Source organism: Jaculus jaculus, chromosome 9, assembly GCF_020740685.1.
Source record: "Jaculus jaculus isolate mJacJac1 chromosome 9, mJacJac1.mat.Y.cur, whole genome shotgun sequence".
NCBI lineage: Eukaryota > Metazoa > Chordata > Mammalia > Rodentia > Dipodidae > Jaculus > Jaculus jaculus.
In genome coordinates, this window is record NC_059110.1 from 70,647,090 (window position 1) to 70,665,917 (window position 18,828).

The 18,828-nt window shown below is 36.5% G+C and overlaps 1 protein-coding gene across 6 annotated transcripts in view; it reads right to left on the minus strand.

Annotated features, from left to right (window-relative positions):
- Wrn (WRN RecQ like helicase) overlaps positions 1 to 18,828 on the minus strand; it is a 179,887-nt gene that overhangs the window by 20,943 nt on the left and 140,116 nt on the right. For 4 of the 6 annotated variants that reach the window (XM_045158705.1, XM_045158707.1, XM_045158702.1 and 1 more), the window contains 8 exons: positions 12,035 to 12,205; positions 11,860 to 11,957; positions 11,218 to 11,293; positions 10,010 to 10,086; positions 6,929 to 7,004; positions 6,583 to 6,695; positions 5,182 to 5,296; positions 529 to 660 (listed from right to left, as the gene is read on the minus strand). In XM_045158705.1, coding sequence (XP_045014640.1) covers positions 529 to 660; positions 5,182 to 5,296; positions 6,583 to 6,695; positions 6,929 to 7,004; positions 10,010 to 10,086; positions 11,218 to 11,293; positions 11,860 to 11,957; positions 12,035 to 12,205 — 858 coding nt within the window. The remainder of the gene's footprint in view (positions 1 to 528; positions 661 to 5,181; positions 5,297 to 6,582; positions 6,696 to 6,928; positions 7,005 to 10,009; positions 10,087 to 11,217; positions 11,294 to 11,859; positions 11,958 to 12,034; positions 12,206 to 18,828) is intronic. The other 2 variants (XM_045158706.1, XM_045158704.1) reach the window with 2 other exon arrangements.

Below are 18,828 nucleotides of genomic sequence, written 5' to 3' on the forward strand. Positions count from 1 at the left end.
GAGTGATGGGATTAAAGGCATATACCACCACGCCCACCTAGAATAATTTATCTTCATTTATGTCTTTTGGTATTATTTCATAATGTTTTATTATTTAGTTTCTTAAAATGGTTTTATTTATTTAATAGAACGAGAGAAAAAGAGAGAGAGAATGGGCATGCCACCGCCTCCAGCCACTACAAATGAACTCCAGACGCATGCGCCACCTTGTGTATCTGGCTTACGTGGATACTGGGGAACTGAACCGGGGTCCTTAGATTATGCAGGCAAGTGCTTTAACCACTTAGCAATCTCTCCAGACCTCCAAAAATGGCTTTAAAATATTGCTGCTGCACTATGATGACACCTGTGTAATCATGGTCAACATTCTTGTTATTGCTACTTGACGGAGGTGGGCTTAACAGACAAGAAAATGTCATTCTGTTTTAAAATTAAAGATAAAATGAGACTTATTATAAGGTCAACTGGTAAGTAACTTAAGCCAAGTTATTGCTTTACTGTTGAAAAGCTGAAAAAATAGACACCTACCAAAGACGACATCTTTTCTTGGAATAAGGAATACGTGACTGCTGCAGACTGTGAGAACGAGCAGTCTGCATTTTCCACTTCCAGACATTTCTTCTCTTCTTCTTGAGGCTTTATATTTGAAAAGAGGTCTGACTGTAGGATTTTAAACAACGGATACTATAACATTATCCACATAATGATCAATATGTAACATGTTCATGGGCCACTAAAAAGGTAACACAAAATCTCTAAGTAACAATCAAATATAATTTTTTTTGTTTGTTTTTTTGTTTTTCAAGGTAGGGTCTCACTCTACCCCAGGCTGACCCGAAATTCACTATGTAGTCTCAGGGTGGCCTCGAACTCAAGGCAATCCTCCTACCTCTGCCTCCCAAGTGCTGGGATTAAAGGCGTGCACCACCACGCCCGACACAAATAATTTTTGTCAGGAATTCAAAAAGCACTTGAACTTAAGCTAAAGAACATAAATTTTAATACAATATTCGCAATACTAAACTTTCCCAGTCTTCTCTTCAGCCGATGAGAAAGAATAAAAACAAATTATATTATTTACTCCCTTTAAATCAATTTCCTAATTCTCTGGAAGTAGACACTGAATGAACAGAATCAATACTCAAGTTTAGGTACTAGAATCACAGAATCTGCTAATATATCATAAGGAAATATACACTATAACTGTATACTTAATTATAATATGCACATGGATGTTTATAAAATACATACAATTTTTTTATCTATCTACATATTTAATTTAGAAACACAAATCTCAACTAGAGCACTGTCCTTTAAGTAGTATGTAAATCCTTAGCTGTGGTTCTTTAAAAGACATACACAAGAAAAACACAGGTAAATATTAAGAATAAAATTAATGAGCCAGAAGTAGTGGTGCATGCCTTTAATCCCAGCTCTTAAACAGAAGTAGGAGGATCACTGTGAATTCCAGGTCACCTGGGCTAGAATAAGACCCTAAAAATCATTAATATTATAATTTTCTAAAGCCTGAAAAGAAATGATGGGAAATCACTCTGTGTAAAATTTGTGTGTGTGCAAGTATGCATGAGTATGGATGGACATATGTGTGGCACACATGGGCTGGTCAGTGGATAAGCTTTGGGTCAATCCTTGCCTTTTTCTCTATAGTTCTTGCTGTGCTGCTGGTCTATGCTCCATTGCCTCCAGCTTCAGGGAAATTCTGTCTCCACTTCCCATCTCACCATCCCAGAGTTCAGGGATAATGAAAACAATGGACTCGAGCTTTTTTTTAAGTGTGGCCTAGAACTGAATTCAGGTACTCAGGTTTGAGCAGCAAGTGCTCTATCCACTGAGCCATCTCCCCAGCCTGGTAACTGCTTTTTAATCACGTTAAAGTAGACTAAAACAGCATATTGGAGTTATAAGAAAAATAATGAAATAAATCTAATTTAATAATTTAAAGAGCTTAGTCTCCTGGTGAATAACACTGGAATCATTCTGGATAAGGTTATTTATCATTGTGGTTTACTATATGTTTAGATAGAAAAGAAATAATATTTATAAGCTTTGTTTTTAGGGAAGAAATTACTTTTAGTTTCTAAATCCTGTTATAGATATATATTTATATTTACATAACAAATATTTGTGTAATTTATATATATATACAAAATCTTTGGTTAGGTAAGTTTTGGCTTACTGCTTGATGAGAAGTTGAATGTTTCTGTTTTTATTTTTCTCTAAAATATCTTCTCATCTACAAAGCACTTAGGAAGGCTTTCCCTCACCCTATCTTTCTTATTTCTACTTCCATCACTGACTACTGTTCACAAAGTCTTCTCTGAGGTATGATCTGATTAGACTTCTGCTTCCTACAGTCACACTTTAGCCTCTTTCTGAGATTATTATTTTGAATCCACTTTGCTGTGTGTCTTGGGTATTTCTAAACCCTTTAGTTATATGTTTACAGATGTTGCCACCATTTTGTTCCAAAAATCCAAAAGAATTATATGTATTTGCTAGTACAAATAATAAGAACGAGCCCAGGCACATGACTTTAATCCCAGCACTCACTCTGGAGGCAAAGGTAGGAGGATCACTCTGAATTTGAGGCCAGCCTAGGGCTACCAAGTTCCAGGTCAGTGAGACCCTACCTTGAATCCCCCACCCCCTCCAAAAAAAAAAAAAGAAGAGAAAAGAAATGAGGAGAGGGGAGAGGCAAACATCTTTTTTGTTGTTGTTGTTTGTTTTTTCGAGGTAAAGTCTCACTCTAGCCCAGGCCAACCCGGAATTCACTATGTAGTCTCAGGGTGGTCTCTAACTCACAGTGGTCCTCCTACCTCTGCCTCTCAGGTGCTGAGATTAAAGGTGTGTGCCACCATGCCCAGTGAGGCAAACATCTTAAAATCATAAATTCTGGGGTGGAAAGACAGCTTAGCAATGAAGGTGTATGCTTGCGAAACCTAAAGACCCAGGTTTGATTCTCCAGGTCCAACGTAAACCAGATGCACATGGTGTCACATGCATCTGGAGTTCGTTTGCAGTGGCTTCAGAGGTCCTGGTGTGCCCATTCTCTCTCTTTCCCTCTTTCTTTCTCAAATAAATAAAAATAAAATCTTAAAAAAAACAAATTTCCATAAGACAAAAGATTATAGAAATAATAGTTTTAGGTTGTTTTCCTAAAAGGCCATCTAAGTGAGTGGAATATTCATATTATAAAAACTGTATTTCTGAATCCTTATATTTATTTTGAGATGGGTCTCATAATGTTGCCTAGGTGGGTCTAAAACTAATGGACTCAAAAACTTGCCCTGCCTCAGCCACCTAAGTAGTTAGGACTGCAGATACCTGTCACTGTTCCTGGTTCACACTGGTCACTTTAGATTGTTATTATGGTAATCAAATATATTAAGAGCTTATTGAAAGGAGTGAAAAGCAGCTGGCTTAATAAGCATTAAATTACTTATTTATTTAACAAATGGTTTCAATTTACAGAATGATCCAGACATAATTCCTACCTACAGAGGCTAGCAATCATTTTCTCCATGCATAAGGCACAGAAAGGATGTTTACACTCGCCCTTTGGGCACTCATCTTTTGCCCTACTTTAGTTTGTCTTCCTCTCCTGAAGAAGAGTTATGTGGAATAATTCACTCACTATTAAATAACAACAATAACTCATTTACCACCCAGTCTTCAAGAGAGGAGCTTGCTCAAGCAACACCTTTAACCACTGGACCATCTTCCCAGCCCCCATAAGAGGGATTGTACAGTCACCACTAGTAAGTATAGCACTCTGTGTCCAAAATATCAAATATGAAATACAAGGAATTTTCATGTAATTTCTTATACAGGATTATGAAAAAAAAATGCTAAGTTGTCAAAGGTATTATGCCTCAAAACTGGAAAGGCTACCAAAAAAAAAAAAAAAAAAAAAACCCAACATGGCTCAGGGAAATCTTGCGGAAGAGGGGGCAGGAAGAATGTCAGAGTTACATGTTGGGTCATGATTTGCAGAGACATTTATCATACCAATAACTGGTGGCTAACTCCACAATGCATGACCCATTTTCATTAACAAGGAGGGTCTAATGGGAGGGGGTAGATCACAGATGAGCCTAAATAATGGTACCAAACTGCCTGTATTTACTGAAAAGAAAACTAATAAATTAAATTAAAAAAAAAAAAAGCAGAGCTTTCCTACTGAGAGTCAGAGAATGATTTTTTTTTTTCATTTTTCTATTAGTACTCACTGTTTCCTTAATATGGGGAAGGAAGTTATCTTCTGTGTGCAGGGAATTTATGATGTGTGTAGATAAGACCTGAAATCTTGACTCCCTGACTCTAAGACCAGCAATCTTTCTAGAATCTCAGTTGGTCTCATCTTCTGAGCTAGAATGCAGTGTGATCTATACATAGGGCTTAAGGAAAAACCAAATCCTCCGTGAAAGTAGTCTTTATAGTAAAATAATAAATACTAAAATGATTTGATATGAAGCAAATACTGCAAGGACTGAAGGGAACAAAATGAATCTATTTACTATGAAGTGACAGCAGATGGTGATTAGGAAATATGCCAAACAATAAGAGGACAAAGTGAAAGAGCTCCTTACCAACTGACAGCATGCAGAACTGTGCAGTTTTCATTCCTAACTACTGTGTTTGAGAGTAAAGAATTTGTCAACACAAAACACTGAACAGATTCAAATTTAAAAATAAATCCTCCCAATGACGTACACACTAGCTACCTAGAAAACTACCTTAATACCATCTGGAAAGGTGTGCAATTGTCACGCATGGTGATTTGTGCCTATACTCCCAGCAATTGGAATACTGCAAGTTCAAGAACAACATGGGCTACATGGTAAGTTCCAAGCAAGCTAGGGAAACCATGTCTCAAAAATCAACAGCCAGGCATAAGGTACGCTCTTTAATCTCAGCACTCAGAGGGCAGAAGTAGGTGGATGACTATGAGATTGAGGTCAACCTATACAGTGAATTCCAGGTCACCTTGGGATACAGTGAGATACTACCTAAAAAGAAGAAAAGTAAATTTTAAAAAGTATGTAAGTAACACATTTTTTAAATTACTGAAATGAAAATAAGGGAGAAATGCTGCTTTTGAAATGGCCCCAAGGTTTATTCTCTAGGATATAGCTTATTCTATAAACCACAGCATTTTACCTGAGCATTATTTATGTGGCAGAAATGTCTGATGACTTCCACAAGAGGGGCCAACATAGTAGCTCTGCCTTCAGAAACACCATCAATCTGTTTCACACTGTCAACAGTAGTTGGTCTGGCATTTACAAAAGAAAGAAATGAGCAAGAAACAGAGTGATATTAGTTCAGTAAGAGACACTGTGTACAGCTTCATATGTACTTGGGAATTTTGTTTTTCCACAGTCAAAACCAATGTATTTTACAAGTAGGCAAGCTTTGTTTTTGTTTGCTTTCCTCCCCATAAAAATTTGTTGTTTAGGGTTGGAGAGATGGCTTAGTGGTTAAGCACTTGCCTGTGAAGCCTAAGGACCCCGGTTCAAGGCTCGATTCCCCAGAACCGATGTTAGCCAGATGCACAAGGGGGTGCACATGTCTGGAGTTTGTTTGCAGTGGCTAGAGGTCCTGGCGTGCCCATTCTCTCTTTCTCTCTACCTACCTCTCTCACTCCCAAATAAATAAACAGAATATTAAAAAAAAAAAAGATTTGTTATTTAACAATTCATGAATGCAGCCCACTTCCATCATCACACAACACAGAGCCTATCCTAAGTGGTAAAGAGGTCATTATCAAAAAGAAACATTAGCATCTAGAGTTCTACTTAGCTACTCATCTTGGTATGACTTATTATGATGCAAAGTGTATAATGGATTTTTAATGCTTAAACAATGCACGAATACTGTAGCTCAATATTTTTATTATGCCTAATATCCAAGAATGTATGGTGTTCTTTCTAAAATTCTACCAATATAACAATTATTCTTTTTCCTTAAATTTTTTCTTTGAATATTAAAGTCCAGTTTTAGAATATTTATTTTGTAACAAAACAATCACTGTAAGATATAAGTACTATGTAATATCATTTAGAAAATTCTGCATCACAGCAAGATCTATTGAATAAAATTTAGTAAAAGAAAAAAAGTATTTTTATTTGCTTTTGCAGTATTAGGGGTGGGTGTGCAGGGATGAGTGGATGGCAGATTTAGTTGACAAACGCTGATTTTTCCCTAACATTGAAAACATTGGATTGTAGGGAATCATCTCAGGGGTGTGACCACTGAAGCCATAGTCACATTATTACTTAGTGATATATTTTATTTATTTTTATGTTCAAAAGTATTTTTATTTGATTATTTGCTAGAGGGAAGAGAGAGAGAATGAGAATATGAACATGCCAACAACTCTTACTCCAGATGCATGTGTCATTTTGTGTATCTGGCTTTAAGTGTGTACTGAGTAACTGAACCAGGGATGGTGGGCTTTGTAAGCAAGTGTCTTTAACTACTGAGCCATCTCCTAAGCCCATGATATATTTATAAATCTACCAGGAGAAAATAAATCAGAATATAAAACAGATGCTTTACCTTATCTTGGCCATATCCAGCAGAATCTTATTTGTTGCCAGAATAGCTGGAGGAATATCCATTTTATTGGCATGTTGCTGCCTAGCTTCTACCAACTTGGCATATAACATAGTCTGAACCAAAAACAAAGAAGCAACTCAATGTTTTTGAAATGCGCTTTGAAAAATTCAGTTAGTACTTCAAGAGCTTTGGATCATACATTTTCCCTTAAGATGAAAGTAAGCTGAACTCTATCTCAAATTCTCAGCTAAAGAACTATTTAAAATACACTACCACAGAATTTTAAGCATGCAAAGAATATCAGCTACCCTCTCATAAATAAATTACCTTTTTACAAAAGCCTTACCCGAGTCTCCTGTTCTTGGGAGGAAATAACAGGTTCTGAGAAAGGGTAAGATTTTCCTGGCACCTGCATAATGACGCTAAAATATTTAAAAGAAAATTAATAGTAAAGCTTTTTTATTTTGTCTAAAATGAGATATTTCAAAATCAATACTAACAATTTATTCTTTATAATACTAGTAAGACAATTTGTACTTAAATAGCAAAAAGTCTCATTATTAAACCTTGTGGATCAAATGCATTCATTTTAATGGTACAGTTAAAACAGCAACTGAAGCAGCCAGGAGTGGTTGCTGATGCCAATAATCTGGCACGTGGGAGGCTCAGGTGGACCACTCTGAGTTTGAGGCCAGGCTGAGCTATAGAAGTGATAGGTTAGCCTGGACTAGGGTGAGAGACCCTGTCTAAAAATTATAAATACAAGCAAACTAACTGCTATTTAGTTCTACATGTAATTGTTGGCTTAAGGAGAGACTCTTTGCCCTTCTTTCTTAACCATATGCTTTCAAATAAAACACTGCTTCTCTAAAATACTGCTTTTCTAAGCTAAGACAATGTTTTTTTCTAACAGCAGGGATACAATCTATTATTCCTGCTGTGAAATCACTGAGTTTTGTTGGTGGGGAACACTACACTACCAAGGAATTAATAAAATTATTTAGAATGTTTCAAAAGCTGGGAGTCGTGTTTAATGCCTTTAATCCCAGCACTTGGAAAGCAGAGATAGGAGGATCACTGTGAGTTCGAGGCTACCCTGAGACTACCTAGTGAATTCCAGGTCAACCTGGGCTAGAGTGAGACCCCACTTCAGAAAAAGTTTTGAAATGAAAAATAAAAATATAGCAAATGAGGGGCTGGAGAGATGGTTTAATGGCTAAGGCATTTGCCTGCAAAGGCAAAGGACCTTGGTTCGATTCCCTAGGACCCATGTAAGGCAGATGCACAAGGAGACGCATGTGTCTGGAGTTCATTTGCAGTGGCTGGATACCCTTGGATGCCCATTTTCTCTCTCCCTCTTTCTGCCTCTTTCTCTCTCTCTCAAATAAATAAATAAAAGTAAAGTAAAAAATAAATTTAAAAAATATATAGCAAAAGACTCAATTTTGTTTTGGACTGCTCAAAAGGCAATGAAATGGGCTAGGCAGTAAATGAGGTTATCTTACAAGAGGTATTTCTCATTGACTAACTATAAAAAGGAAAAGTTGTAGAAACGAAATTTTATAAAATAGATTATACATGAAATGTGAACCTTAAAAAAAATGTGGCTTCTTGAATAACAGTGAAAGGATGTATTTTGTAATTAAGAAATGTTTATACAATTCTCTGTTCCATGAATTCAGAAATTATGGCATAAATGCCAAGTTTCTTTTTCACAATTATCAAATCCTATCATATATACTAAGTAGATTTGAACCTAAAAAAACACTGGTTCAAAGAATTAGTAATGTCAATCTAATAAAAATTATTAATTTGCTTTAATTTATACATTAACTTTACCTTGATATTTATGGAATCCTATAATGACAAGTTATTTGCAAAACTGTTTTCAAGTTATATTACTAAACAAAATTTTACTATATTCTAGCAAAAATCTAAAAGATAACATTGATGTACAAATGTATACAGAAAAATTTCAATAAGAAATGTGTTGTGGGTGGGAGAGATAGCTCAACCTGAGTTTAGAATGCTAATACCCACATAAAAACTCCAGATGCTGGACTGAAGAGATGGTTCAATGGTTAAGGCACTTGCCTGCAAAGCCAGTGCCCACATAAAGGCAAGTTCTACCTGAACTTTAAATTTTACTCCTGGTAAGTCCTGTTTAAGTCTCGATAACCTGGACTGTAGTTTTATGCCCCCCTCCTTGTATATCTCACTAGATGTCAGCATATCCAACCTTTTGACATTGTGACATGATATTGTCATCTACAAATGTGGTGTGCAGCACCAATAGCTATCCTGGGAAGCATGTGGCCTGTGGGCCATAAGTTAGACACACCAGCTAGAGTACCAAGTCTGTTAGGGCAGATGACAGTATCTATAATATATCTCACTAATCCCCAGTGTCCAAAATGGTCCCTGGCACTAAGAAACAACCAAGTATAAATAAAGTAAATGTTTAAGTGAGGAAATGTTGATATTGAACTGATATACTGTTTATACACTCCTTATTTTATTCAAATAAAATATATATATCACATAGCCAGACAAAAACAAATTGCTTAAGTTAGGAAATTAATATTATAATAAATATTTTGCAAGGTCCAAAGTAGTGTTATCTAAGTAATTAAAGCACAGAAAATGCATAACAGTGTGATAGCATATTAACTAACTTTAATCTGATATGACTGTAAACACAGTCTATTTAATTTGTGTATGTACAAGTCTTGCCACTTCTGTTTCTCAATCCTCAGACCTGTGGAATTCTACACACTTTCAATACTTTAAGTCAGGAAGTCACATAATAAGCTTAAAAGTACCCAGGGCCTGGTTTGTAACTCATTGGTATTGTGCTAGCCTATTTCGCACCAAACCCCGACTTCCATCCTCAACCCAGCAAGATAACAAAAATCAAAAGTGTAATAGGTACGTTACCTTTATTCTGTACCATCTGTTATATTTTTCTATTATAGCTATAATACTTTTATTTGCCAATGGCATGGAAATGTCTATTTCCCTCGTGTATACTAACAGGGATCAGTCACTAGAAGTAGATAAATACAGATTTGAAAGCCAGCTTTGCCATTATCAGTATTCAACAAATTAGTTAACTTCCTAAGTCTTACTTATCTTTGACTGTAGAATGGGGGAAAGGATAGTAGCTAAGAATTAGGTGAGATATTACATATGAAATGCTCACTACTATTTACCACAGAGCACAATAAACAGTAGGAGCTAGCTATGAAACAAACATTAATGCTACCTTTGTATGGGTCTACTTTAATTATTATAGTACTAGAGGACTATTCTTAGCTTTACCTTCCTTTTATAAATGAAATGGCTCAACACCTAGCATTTCTTTCTAAGAATGAAAGGAAACTACACCTGATCATGGAAGCAAACATATAAAATAGAAACACTGTACCTTTTTTTAAGAATGTTACTTCCAGGAGACATTTTCTCAGGTGCTTTGTAAGAATACAACCTCTCCAAGTCATACTGCTTTTCCATAAATAAAAGTCCATAACACAATAGAAATTATAAAACATGTAAATGTGAAGCACACAAGATACAAAATCTCATAGTAACAACTTTTCCTTGACTAACCAGCTCTTCAAATAAATCAACTGAAAATAAGCCCTTGAGCCATCAACCTTTAAGACCCTAAGGGCAGTTTAAAAAGATAAATGATGTACTGGGCATAGTGGTATACATTTTTAACCCCAGCACTTGGAGGCAAAGGTAGGAGGATTACCACGAGTTTGAGGCCAGCCTGAGACTACACAGTGAATTCCAGATTAGCCTGGGCTAAAGTGAGGCCTAACTTCAAGAAAACAAACAAATAAAAAAAAATTTAAATGATGAAAAAAAGTAAGATATATCAAGAACAGAAATTATAACAATAATTCAGTTAAATTCTCCATACTTTTATAAAGCAGAAAAAAGTATACCAGAAATTTAATTCACCACATTTGTCCATTTTCCGTGTTCTAATAATTAGTTCAAGTTTGCCTGCAGGCAAATAGTTAATCTGTAATAGTTACTATGATCCCAACAAACAAAAATGTGTATACACATTTGCAGGTGGGTATGTACACATGTGCTTAGGCTTTTTTTTTTTCTTTTTTTCATTTTTTCAAGGGAGGGTTTCACTCTAACTCAGGCTGACCTGGATGGAATTCATTATGTAGACTCAGGGTGGCCTCAAACTCATGGTGATCCTCCTACCTCTGCCTCCCAAATGCTGGCATTGAAGGTATGCGACACCACGCCCAGCGAGTATTTAGTTTTAAGGAGACTATAGGAATCAGCATTCAGTAACTGTAAGTATCATACTATGTTAAAAAATTAAAGCGTAATGATTTACAAATAAGCTACAAACAAGTTACAATAAAGAATTACAAAATAAGTTAAATCCCAAAATAAGAACCAATAATAAATTACTTTCTGAAATGCTTCAAATTCTCCTGTTAGCTCCAAAATCATAATTTTGCACGTTTATTCTGTTACTTAATTTCTTTTGCCAGTTTGTGATGTTTATATGCTATTTTTGTTAGCTGGAGGCAATGCAAGCACAAGGTTTTAAAACAAGTGAAGAATGAACTAGATCAGAACCACTTTTTCAAGACAAACCTTCTTCTCTGCAGTTAGTTCAACCAGCGTTTGGTAAGAGGAAAGCTGTTCAGGGTCTGTAGAGACAGCCTTAGAACTGAAAGACAATAGAAATAAATCATCTCCAATGGACATGCAATCATCCAGTCTATGAATCACCACACTCTAACCCTCAGGAAAGTAAGACATTATACTACCCTGACTCTTTTAAACCTATGTCCCAGAAAAGAAAGAAGCTGGAAAGAAAAGTATGAGTATACACCATCCTGATAGACCTTTAAAACCAGATATCCTTGAAAAGGAAGAAGGTGGAAAGAAAAAAAAAGTGATCAATAGCATTCATATAAAAGTTTTAAATAAAAAGTAGGCAAAAAACTTATTACCTTCCCATCCTATATACCTAAAGAAGAATTATGGTATGAGAATGCTTTAACACTTATCTCTAAGCTGCTAAATCCATGGGAAAGACACTTTTTAGACACAATAGGCAGGTACTTCATATCAATCAAGCACCTTTCCCTGTGGCTTTCTTCTGTAAAACTGAGCCAAGTGTACAAAAGCATATAGGTAACTAATTTTACTTGTGCACAGTCTATAAATTGTTAAACTTGAATCACTTCAACAGCAATAAATGACCTGAAATTAATAGGAAAAAAACTGAACCTTGGTCGAAGAAATTTCCTTGGACACAGTTCCTCAGTAGCTGGCAGGATAAGTGGCTGAGGAGATCCTATGCTGGCTTTAGCAAGCCAGTTTCTAGCCTATCAAAAGCAAGAAGAAGCTTAATGCATAGTAACAAAGACTTCATGTCAAACTGGTGCATTTCTATACTGCTTACCTTTGTTGTAAGGGAGCAAGTCTTTATAAATTTGTTTTTCCCATGAACTTCTACCAAGAATCCTTCAGCCATAAGTTGCCGGGAAAAGGCCTTCCACCAACTCTCCGGTTGATTCTTGCCAATGCCAAAAAACTTGTGACCCCGGTATTTATCTGCAAGACGCTGAGAACTCTGAAATTAGTTATAAAGTTAATCTCTAAAAATGGTCATTCAATTAAATAAGCCAAGTAAAACACAATTCTCTCTATAAATTCTTTGAATTTAATAACATTTCAGCTTTAAGCCCCTCAGATTTTCATGTGAATCTTTGTTTTGAACATTACACTTACAAATAAATATGCAAAGTAGTACTTGTTTTAGTCTTAATGACAGAAAAATTCACATGTAATTCAGATACATTCCCAATATACAGTTTTAGATGTGTACTTGGATTATTTAATCTTTACTACTGAAACATTAATTAGATCTTTTAAAAAATTTTTATTATTAGATATGGACATATTTTGTATGTAAACATCACATGTTGGTACCATCCTTTCAATCCTCCCTGTCCCTTTTCTGAAGAGGCCTTCCTCACTGGGGATGCAGATCAACCCCATGGGTATTGGTCTTTTTTTTCTTTTTTTTGGTTTTCTTGAGGTAGGGTCTCGCTCTAGCTCAGGCTGACCTGGAATTTACTCTGTAATCTCAGAGTAGCCTCGAACTCTCGACGATCCTCCTACCTCTGCCTCCCGAGTGCTGGGATTAAAGATGTGCGCCACCACGCCTGGCAGTATTGGTCTTTTTAAAAGTGATCATAAACACAGCTCAATCTAGAACCTCCAGTTTTAAAAGACAACGTGGCTGGACTGTCATACAACATGGCACAGATTCCACTGCTTAGTTACTTTTACTGAGGTTTTGTTTAGAATACACTACAAAGTTTACTTACTAATTTATAACTTAGCTCCTTCTTTGAAATTTACCAGAAAAAAAGGCAGGTACAAGCTAAACAGTTGATGTTTTTGTGGTACTTTCCCCAAGCAAAATGAGAATTGTTGCCAGAAACATTTTAGTCTTAGAAACATTAGTGAAGTTCATCAGCCATGTGCAATTCTCTTGTTCCATAACACAGAGGACTCTGCTCACCTGCACTCTCTACAAAGCCCTTTTCCATACACTTCACCCTCTTACTACCTTGTTCATTCATTTTCCTCAGTTAACAACTTTAAAAGGGCTTCACAGACAATTATTCCTGCCTGATATGTGAAAATTTCCCCCACAGGTTTATGCATTTTGAATTATTATTATTATTTTTTTTTTTTTTTGAGGCAAGCCCAACAGACCCCCATCCTTAATGTGAGAAAGAGAGAGAAAACTGGCAGGCCAGGGCCTCCAACCACTGCAACTGAACTCCACACACGTATGCTCCCTGGTGAAACCCTTTGTCACTTTGTGTGTCTGATTTACATGGGACATGGAGAGTTGAACATGAGTCCCTAGGCTTTGCAGGCAAGTACCTTAACCACTAAGCCATCTCTTGAGCCCTAGTTTGAACAGTTGCTTTTCAAATAGTGATTCTGCCTCAGAAAGCTGTGGAATGTTTGGATTGGGGCATGGCTAGTAAATGGAAGACAAGTCACTGGCAGCAGGCCTTTGAGAGTTATACCCTGGCCCTGCTTCTAGCCTCTTCTTGCTTCCTACTTCCTATTTGCTGCCATAATATGCAACTTGTTGTCACAGACCAAGCTATGTCTCCCTGACCATGATGGACTCTATCTTCTAAACTATGAGAAAAAGGGAACTGCTCTTCCCCTAAGTGGCTTCATTTGGGCACATGGTCATCATGAAGAAAAAAGTAATTAACACAGGTACAAAGTGGTTATCTTTTGCCTTACTAACAATCCCTTACTTATGCTAACCTCACTGTGGGTTATTCTGAATAAAGAGTCTGAAGTGGGGCTGGAAAGATGGCTCTGCAATTAAAGCACTTGCCTACAAAGCCTAATAACCCAAGTTCAATTCCCCAGTACACACGCAAAGCCAAATGCACATGCATCTAGAGTTTGTTTACAGTGGCTAGAGGTCCTGGCATGCTCATACTCTTTCTATTTCTCTTCTCTATACCTGCTTGCACATAAATAAACAAACAAACAAACAAATAAATAAGAATTTAAAGGAAATTATAAAAAGAGCTTGAAGTCAAACACATGCATGTGAAGCCACACACATCTAAAGCACCAACATATACACAAAGACTATAGTTATGAGTGCTTGGAATTCATGATAAGTAAATATTGGCTATCAAAATAAATAAACAGTAACTATTTATACATTATTTTGCTTTACTATAGTATCCATTTTGCCATTCGTTTAGACCGTAATAGTATATGCTATATGCCTTAAAATATATAGTAAAATATATTTCAAAATATAAATTGAAACCATAAAATTTCAAAACTGGAAGGAAAATGAGAGGTATTTCTTAGTCACTTTCAGGTTCTATAGTTAACAATTAGAAAGTCACTATTAATGAAAGCTTATGACATATTAATGTACTGCTGCAAATATATATTATAGCTAAGATTAGAACACAGACCTCCAAACCATTATTTCTAATGCTTTGTTAGTGTGAATGAACACATGAGTGCACACACATGTGCAAGGACACGCTTCATTGTACTTCTATTTCTTCATCTGACATTCAAGTATGTTAATATTATCTTTCTCTTGGGAACATTTAAACCCAGAGTAGCTAGAACAAGGCCTAGCTCAGTATGTAACTCTTTTTTAAAAAATTGCTTATTTTTATTTATTTATTTGAGAGTGACAGAGAGAGAAAGAGGCAGAGGGAGAAAGAGAGAGAGAGAAAATGGGCGTGCCAGGGCTTCCAGCCACTGCAAATGAACTGCAGATGCATGTGCCCCCTTGTGCATATGGCTAACATGGGTTCTGGGGAATCGAGCCTTGAACTGGGGTCCTTAGGCTTCACAGGCAAGTGCTTAACTGCTAAGCCATCTCTCCAGCCATGTAACTCTCTTTTCATATTTAGCAGCTGACCCTTTTAGTCAACCTGAATTTCTTAACCTAAGAGTAGACAGTCAATTTCCTCTGAGATTGCTGAGGTACTAACACAAAGGTATACCACAAAGGTATTAAATTGCTTGCCTAGCACTTACTAGCTCTCTTAACATTAAAAATTAACTCTTCTAGGTGATTTTTTTTTTCCTGTTCCAAAGCAAAAAACCTGAAATGAGTGCACATACTTACTAGGGACAAAACAATGAGTAACTCTTCCCTTTATGGTCAACAATCACTGTGAATACTGTATACTGTGGAAATAAATTTATATTGTCTTGTTTCCATGGTAACCACCATGCAAAGAATAAAGCGTCTCGGTTTCTTGATATAGTGCATCTTTGTCATATTCCCTTTATAAGTAGAAGCCCAAACTAAAACAAGTAACATTCTTAAAAACAATTAAATTAGAATACATTAATAATTTTCAACAAATATTTAATGATTCCTTCCTCTGAGCAATCATCTAGTGACTACATAAATATTCTGGTTACTTGGGTTTTCAGACCATCCCCTGACATGGCAAAACTACCTACAATGAGCACTTATAAGCAACCATAGTGCTTATAGTGATTTGGGTACTGATTTTATAAAGGTGGTTATAATTTGATACGTATCATTTATAAACCATCTCCAAATTTTCATTCTAGAGTCTCCCAATCATTTAATTTGAAAACATCAATGTAAAACTGCACACAATGACTTAATAAGCAGAAAACACACTAGACTAGGAATCAGGGAAGCGGCTTGCTAATGCTGATTCCAACACACAGTATAAGTATAGCCTAGGCCAAATTATTCAACTTTTATTTTTATTGTTCGGTTTTTTTGCGAAAGGGTCTCACTCTCACTCAGTCTGACCTGGAATTCACCATGTTGTCTCAGGCTGGCCTCAAACCCATGGCAATCCTCCTACCTCTGCCCAGCAATCAACTTTTACTTTAACTGAGTTTCATACATAGCAAAACCAGGTGATAAGGCTAATCTATGAGAGGCCATATTTCTGTGGTTACAGTCACAAAAAGAGAAATTTTCACCTTGATATTTTTTCTTTAAAAGTCAGGTTGAAAAAAACAAGGGTCAACAAACTGGCAATATTAACCTGTATATACACTGCAGAGTATGAGCTAGAAAAAAGAGCTCATTGGCCACAGCACGCCACCCAAGGTATGAATTTCTATGAAAGCAAAATCTCTGCACTAGTATGTGGTATAAAGAAAAAAGATGGGGCTGGAGAGATGGCTTAAGCAGTTAAGGCGCTTACCTGCAAAGCCTAAGGACCCAGGTTCAATTCCCCAACACCCACATAAGCCAGATGCACAAGGTGGCATATGAATCTGGAATTCATTTGCAGTGGCTAGAGACTCTGGTGCACCCACTCTCTTTCTCTCTCTGCCTCTTCATCTCTCAAATAAATGAATAAAATATTTTTTAAAAAAGAAAGAAAAGTAAAAAGGTAGCTGGGCGTGGTGGTGCACGCCTTTAATCCCAGCACTCGGGAGGCAGAGGTAGGAGGATCGCCATGAATTCAAGGGCACCCTGAGACTACATAGTGAATTCCAGGTCAGCCTGGGCCAGAGTGAGACCCTACCTCGAAAAACCAAATAAATAAATAAGTAAAAAGGGAAAAATACTACTACTTTTCTAAATTAACTTTTTTAAAAAATCACTTTTTTGTAGTAATTATTTCTGCTGGGAATGACATTTTCTTATAGCCTCCTGCCTTCCTCCTACTTCCAAATGTTCAAATCAACTATTTCCACTACAAAATCTACTCTGTACCCCACGAAAAATGTTTCAGCAATACTGCCACAAACTTTTATAATTTCCCTAAACATGCTCTCTTCCAAACTTCACTAACAGTTCATAAGTCCAGTATCTCTTTCTATACTATTTTATACTTATTTCTTCTCAAGTAACACCTTCTATACTAAATAATTCATTCATCTACTTCAGCTCTTCACTACAACAAAATACAGTGTGAACTCTTACACAAAAAGAGATGCCTTGGGGCTGGAGAGATGGCTTAGTGGTTAAGCACTTGCCTGTGAAGCCTAAGGACCTGGGTTCGAGACTCCATTCCCCAGGACCCACGTTATCCAGATGCACAAGGGGGCGCACGTGTCTAGAGTTTGTTTGCAGTGGCTGGCGGTACTGGCGCACCCATTCTCTCTCCCTCTCTCTCTGCCTCTTTCTCTCTCTGTCTGTTGCTCTCAAATAAATAAATAAATAAAAATAAACAAAAAAGAGATGCCTTGTAATAACTGGAGATAATAGTTATAAACTTATAGTTATAAACTATAAAAGAAGGTTTAAGTTCCTAAGTTTTGGGGTTATTTTTGCATGTGTGTGTATGTGTGATGTATACACATGTGTTCTGATATACATGTACCGTATGTGTGCATGCAGAGGCAGGAGCAGAACTTCAGATGCCCTTCTCTGTTCATCCATGAACTGCCTTGAGACTAGGTCTCTCTCTCCATCCAGAGCTGCCAGCGTTTTGGTCAGTGATAGGGTTACATTCATGTGTATACCCAGATTTTTATGTCCATTCTGGAAAGGGGAACTCAGGCAGTCTCAGACACTCTCAGCCCCTCATGCTGAATGAAGCAGCAAGTGTTCTTACCTCTGAACCATCTCTCCAGCACAAGTTCCTAAGTTTGTAAGGAATAAAATAAGTCCATAACTTCTGTTGAAGTACTGTTATTGTTGCTTATTTTCCAGGACTCCCAGTTTCTACAGGGTAAAGACATCTAAGGCTTCAGAAAGTCATTGTGAGTGAACTCAGAGCCTTTTGCATTAGTCAAGTGCACTACCACTAAACTACACTCCAGCCCCTAGTGAATATTTCAATCAAATCAAACAGCCTATCCAGAAAATTAAATGGAGAGCCTCCTGTTAAGCACTTTGACATTTTGAGAGGGTGGATTAAAGATACCAGTAGTTAGAGTTAAATGTGGCAATATATTCCAGTACTCTGTATCCACTCAGGATACAGAGGCAGGAAGATTACAAATTGGGTGTCAATGTGGACTACATGGAAAGATCCTGTCTCTAAAAAAACTACATATATATATATATATATATATATATATATATATATATATATAAAATCTCAACAGTTCTAACAGCTACCTATGTCAAATCACCTGTTATGCAAGTGTTATCTAAAGCTGGTACTGTAAGATCTAGTACTCTGATACTGTGGTTCAGGAAGAAGTTTTACTTAATTGTGGTATGCAAATAAATGACTATCCTTTTCTAATTTATAAAGTTAGGGTCATGAAAATCTTATTACATATTCAAACAGACTGTTTATAAAGTTCTTTTCATGGTGAGCTGATTAGTCAGTTGAAGTCCCTTAAACCATACTATTTTTACTTTCTAGTCAAATATGTGCTTTGAAACAAAACTTTAAAGGCTGGAGAGATGATTCAGTGGTTAAAGGCACTTGCTTGCAAAGCAATGCCTCTTGCCCGAATTTGCATCCCAAGTACCTACTTAAAGCCAGACGCACAAGGTGGCACGTGTGTCTGGAGGGCTTGGTACACCTATTCCCCACCTTCTCTTTCACATCCTGTCTCTCTGCTTGCAAATAAAAGTTTATTTAAAAAAAAAAAACAAACTTCAAATTCACTCAGAAATATATGGATAAACTGCATAGGTGCTTATACTATTTAGAAAAACTTTCTGTAAAAGACATAAATCATGTAATGCTGAATCTACATTTATTATAT